This window comes from Chenopodium album, chromosome 1 (genome assembly GCF_948465745.1).
Source record: "Chenopodium album chromosome 1, dcCheAlbu1.1, whole genome shotgun sequence".
Taxonomy (NCBI): Eukaryota; Viridiplantae; Streptophyta; class Magnoliopsida; order Caryophyllales; family Amaranthaceae; genus Chenopodium; species Chenopodium album.
In genome coordinates, this window is record NC_137834.1 from 79,332,145 (window position 1) to 79,338,275 (window position 6,131).

Here is a 6,131-nt window from a genome sequence, read left to right on the forward strand (position 1 = left end):
GTGCTTGCTTGCTTGCTGATACACGCCATAAAGCAGCTCTGTAAGGTACTTTTTGAAGGTCTAGCAACATTTTTCAAACCTTATGGTCTGAAACTGATCTTGCTTTCCTATCTTCACTATGCTGATCAGACGATAAAGTAGCTTGAATTACTAGATCGCTTGAAAGTCTTCTGGCAGATTCTCTTCAGTGTTTTTGACTCTTAGCAATGCGATCTCATTGTGTTCATAATGACTCGCTATAGAACTTGTATCATCTAAACTTATGCTTAGGAGGATTCTCTAGAAACTCACGAGTAGCTTGAGGTAAGAGAATGCAACTTTATAATTAACAGTCCTCCTCCAACTCCAAGCTTTGAGCACAATGTTACCATTAATTTGCTGCTATACAATTGCAGCTCCACACGGAATGAGGTTATGCTTTCGAAGTAAGCTGATGATGACACTCAAACGATTAGTACTTCTGTTCATTCTCCCTTAAAAATGTTATGAATTATTTATTTTAAGAGAGAATGAAACCAGAAAAGGACCTCAAGACCGTTTATCCAAGACCGTTTATGAGCTTTAGTTAAGTTGAATTTTTATCCTCGAATTTGTTGCGTGCCGTACCAATCAGCTATATTGTGGCTTATGCTATCGGGTCGAGGAATTTTGATTCTTTGTACTCTTTGTAATATGGATTCTTATGAAGATAAGGATACTTCTCTAGCTATTCGGCTGCTTACAGCTGCTGGACAGCTTCCCTAGAGGCTCTCTTCTGTTAGTAATGCCCCTAGTGCAGCTCACGCAAGTTCTATTGATATCAATCGATGACTGTAGTATTAAGATTAGGCTGCAACACAATGTGAGCTGATGATGAGCAGTGGTTTCAGTCTCTTTCGACCAAATTATAATGCAGATATTAATCATAGGCTTTGTCTTAGCTTGTTTAAATGGTTATTCTCTCTAAGTGGAGGTTCCACCTACAAGCATAGTATCAGTACAGAGCTTGAGAGCTATAAATAGAGCGGCTTTGATGCTATATTGTGAGGTGAGGCGATTGATCAGATCAAATTTTGCACCTCACGCAGCTACCAATACACAATCGCATCAGAAGTTTGCTGAAGATTAACTTTATAATTGCTTCTTCTTCTTGAGTTTTTTCATTCTAAAGTTTTCACTCGTTGTAGATTCTGACATGATCTAAGCTTCCACATTCTGGACTGGGCATTAAATTAGCTCTGAATTTCTTGGAGAAGTATACGGTATTGCCGAATTATTGTGCGATGCTATCAGCAATTGTTCCGATGTCCGCTTGTAGCTACTTCAATCTCAGGATAAAGTAATGCTGCTTTTAGATTACTCGGTGAAGCTTCTATCTCGTCATCTCGAAACATAGTATAAGCAGGTCAATTATTTAGTTATTGAGTTCGCATCCATCATACATGCCTTGGTAATTAATCACTTGCTTGATCATCTTAGCTGATAATCTTTGGTTTCTGAAATGGCCAAAGTTTCGAAGTACTCATAGCTTTTCGATCATTGTGAAGATCTTCCGGGGGGAATTCCCCTTGCTTTGATAAGACATAGCAAGCACCACAATTAGCCATGCAACTCTACCAAGGAACTGTAGCCGCGAGCTTCAGAGTCTGCAAGTTTCACTCATCTGAAGAATCGGTACTACAATAGTAATGTTGTTTTCGAGTATGCATAACATAATCGACCCTTTACATTGCAATTGACCTCGCAAATTTATCATACCAACTGCATCCTATCACTTTGCATCCGTTTTTACCAATAACAAGAACCATAGACAATGGAAAGTAACTGATAATGTAACAGTCTTCTTTTCATCAAGCCCAGCTATAGTATTATGCTTTAATTTTCAGTCAAGGTCCAAATAATCATTTACATTGTCCAGAAATAACATGAGTAATGCCAATTTCTAACACCCAGCTTCGAAAATGGCTCTTAGGAATTTTATCGAACACTTATCGTACGTATTTAATTCCCCACATTTAATGATAGCTGATGAAAATGGTTCAAGAATTATGTCTCCTCGAACCGATGAGGTAACCTTTGTGAGTGATCTTATCGACTTTGAAATCATGGACTGGAATCATGAACTTATTGCCAGAATTTTCAACGAGCGTGACATCAAATGTATCCTTTCTATCCCCCTCAGTTTGAGATCCCCAAGGGACTGCATCACTTGGGCTTTCTCCAACACCGGTCTATACTATGTGAAAACCGCATACATGTTGGGTAAGTCTTGCAATCTTGAACTTTTTCACCAAGCTTGGATTAATGTGTGGAAGCTTGAGACGACTCCAAAAGTATGGCACCTGCTATGGCTAGCCTGTACAAACTCTCTTCCTGTACGAGCTCTCCTCAAGCATAGGCATATGACAGATGATGACAAATGCCTTGGTGCCTGACTGAAATTATATATATATAATTAAAATGTTAATAGTAGGAACATATCGTGAAATATGGAATGTTGCCAACTGCGAGAAGCTTGTGAGGGTGGATGATTTTCCAGACTTCAAGGACCTGATTGAAGCCTGGAGCAAGGAGAATTTGAAGACCCAGCAGCGGGGTGCAGCCCTGCTTATTCGCATAAAAATAAGGTCTTCAGTAACAAAGACACATCTCACAACTCATTGCTTATTCGCATGACTAATTTGGTCGAGGATTATGACAAGTATGCGAAAAGAATTTATGGCTACATAACCCCCAAAACCCCAAGAAGTCTGAAGACATGGAAGCCTCCTTCCCATGGGAGCATCAAAGTAAACTGTGATGCTGCTCTAAATGTCGAAGGGTGGGTGGGTCTTGGTGTTGTGGCTCGCAACCACAATGGAGAGGTTTTGTTCTCTGCTGTGAAGAGATACAAGGCCTACTGGTCTCCTGAGCTTGCTGAGCGTAAGGCAGCAATTTATGCAGTTTGTTTGGCCAAGCAACATGGTCTCAAGAACATCATTATATCCAGGCTCCCCAAGGCATCCACATATCTCTCGAATTTGGACTCCCTACTTGATTATGTCTTTGATATTTGTGCTTTCTTTGATTTTATCTCTTTGTCTCATGTTAAGCGGGAAGGGAATTTTGTGGCTCATCATTTAGCTCGTATTATCCCCTATGGCGTTGAGCAAATTTGGGCAAATTGTTGTCCTAACGATATTTCTCCCTATGTATTAATGGACAATTTGTCCAACAATGAATGAAATCGCTTCCCAGCTTTCCCTCAAAAAAAAAAAAAAAAAAAAAAAAAAAAAAAAATAGATAGATAGATATATAGATATTTATAGATTTTTCTTTTTTTTTATTAAAATAGATTTAGTAGATTGTTTTCTAATTTTTTAAATATTTTTTTCTTCTGTTTTTTAAACTTAAACATTATAATAATACTAGATGAAGCCCGTGCAATGCACGGTTTGTTAATATTTTTTTTAAAAAAAAATATTTTTCATATTCATGTGATTAAAATTGTAATTATATTAGTTTTAAAATATTAGATAAAATTCCTAATCTCAAAAGATAATATTTTGTATTTAATTAATTTAAACTTTAAAATCTCATTCGTCAATTTTACTTACGTGGCATTTGAATTATTATTCAATTGTAAAAGAAATTAATAATCTCTAATTATTTAATTGGCTACCACTTAAATTTATAATCTTACATGGCGTGCTAAGAAAATTAAATCCTACGTGGCGCTCTAAAAACTCGGGAAAAAACTCCCCTTTAAATATATACTAGATGAAAGCCTGTGCGATGCACGATTTTTTCATATATAAATCTCAAGAAAATATATTTTTGTATAGATTCTATGTTTTTTTTTTAATTATTTGATTTATTTTACTATCTAATAATTTCAGACAAAAAAACACATAATATTTTAATTAAAGTGTTATTGTCTATTACAAAAGTTTTTTTTTTAAATGTAATTTTTAACGCGACTTTATTTATTGTTGTTTTGTATTTTATTGTGGTTGTTAATTATATAACAATTGGATTTAAAAATATGAATAAATTGTAAATATGATATCTTTCAAAAAAAAATTGTAAATGTGATATTTTATCGGTTACATATTAGGATAAAATCTTTAATGTGAAAAGATATTTTTAATTTTTAAATAATTTAAATCCTAAATCATTATTTGTTGTTTTTTAAAAGATAAGAATATTAAAAAAAAAAAAAATTAAAATCATGTATACTATTTATCTTCTATTTTGATAGAATCACCAACTTCGTTCACACCCATATCTCTTCCATCTAATCAAAATGGATAAATAAAACATGTTAGCAAAAATAAATTTATATAAAATTAATCTTTATAGTCTTATAAAATAAATCAATATATATATTTACCAGGAAGTGAAAAATTATTGTGAAATTGATCAAAAAATTTTAATTGTAAAAAATCAAATCTATGCATTGGAATTTTTTCATCGTCCTCAGTCGCCCGAACAATAGTATTTTAAAAAATTAAATCATAATTATTTTGTTGTCACTGACAATGCTTGCGATATTGCTTCTTATTTGTAACGATTGAAAAATATCTAATGGCGTAAACTTTTCTTTCAATTAATTTTGGACGAAATTGTACAAAGTTGGCTTTAATTGCGGCATGAACGCAATCACCCTGTAATTAAAAATAAAAAATAAGTTAATTTGATGACTTGATTATGCTACCTAAATCACAAAAATTTGTTTTAATCATATAATTAATTAATAAAAACTAAAAAGGTTTATAAAAAATTTAATAAATGTAAACGATTTATAAAGATATAATACCTCTTCGTACTTTGATTTTCCAATCATTTTTGCTTGAATTTAATTATCTAATTATATTAGATCTACATGTAAAAACAAAATTCAGTAAATAAAAAATAAACATATAATCATTAAGTATTATAAATAAACATAATGTAGTCAATAATCACAAATTTACATTTAAACATGGATTTTAAAAATTAAACTAAGAATTACGCAACCATTGATGACATAAAACTGACACAACTGACACAAAATTCGCTTGATTTGGTTTTGTATTGATATGAAATTTTATTGGTGTTGTAGGATGCGTCAATTTATAGTGGTAGGCATCACAAATTTTAATTTAATTATAATTAAGGAATAATTTTTATTTCTTATTATAAACGCTATAAAGATTATCTTAGATATATAAATCCTATATCTTAAGATGATTTTTTTTAAAAGATAATTTTTAGTTTTTTAAATAAATTAAATCCTAATAAATCATTGTTCGTTGTTTTTTTTTTTACGTACGTGGTAAATTTCTTAAATCTCATTCGTCGCTTTTATGTAGGTGGCAAGTGAATTTTTTAATTCTAAAATAAAATAGAAATCTAATTTTTAATTGGTAAAAAATATACCTTTGCTGGCTTATGTGGCGCGCCGAATGCTCTCTAAAAATGCCTACTTTATTTGTATATATTAGATTAGATTTTTATATGATCAAGTAGTGATAATGTTCCGTTTATTTTTTTTATATGCTTCACTGCCTAATGCCTATGTTTAAAAAATTGTGCTTGTACCTATCTTAAATTAAAAATCAAAAAGTAAACACTCTTAAATCCAAATTATATCATAGTATGAATCCATAAATTATTATTATTATTTTTTTCTTTTGACAAGAAATTATTAATTTGGTTAAACATACAATATCTTGAAAAATAAAACGGGAAATCAGTTTTGCCACCATACATTATTTTAGTGTCGGGGTTTGTTCTAATGTAGTCATGTGATTTTGGGCCGGCTATTAGGATGTGCAAACAGCCCAACAGTGCAGGACCTCACAATTTTTGGGGCCCCAAATGTCCGACAAAAATACATCAATAAGAAACCAACGCTAACAAAACCATGTAATTGAACATGGCATAATTGGCATAAGATCCTTGACGGGCAAGGATCGAATCCCGCTACCTGTGCATACATTACGGTGTTTAGCTATTGTGTAAAAAAAAAATTAGCTAACGAAATTTACAGTACTAAGTTTTGTAAATAGCACAGGGCCCCCTAAATGTTTAAGACGACCCTACTACTCTGTACTACCTTAATATCTTGTCAACCATTAGATACTAGTATATTTCTCTTTTTTATGTAACTAATAAATATTAGAGATAAA

General features: G+C 32.2%; 1 protein-coding gene across 1 annotated transcript; it reads left to right on the forward strand.

Moving 5' to 3' along the window:
• The first annotated feature begins 2,651 nt into the window (after positions 1-2,651).
• Positions 2,652-3,203, forward strand: LOC145636132 (uncharacterized). Its single transcript, XM_081687597.1, has one exon. It carries the CDS (start codon positions 2,652-2,654, stop codon positions 3,201-3,203), a length of 552 nt encoding a protein of 183 aa, XP_081543723.1.
• Positions 3,204-6,131: the final 2,928 nt, after the last annotated feature.

What these genes read in the sequence shown, in the direction of transcription:
- LOC145636132 (XM_081687597.1), top strand. Translation starts at nt 2,652, where the DNA reads ATGACTAATTTGGTCGAGGATTATGACAAGTATGCGAAAAGAATTTAT.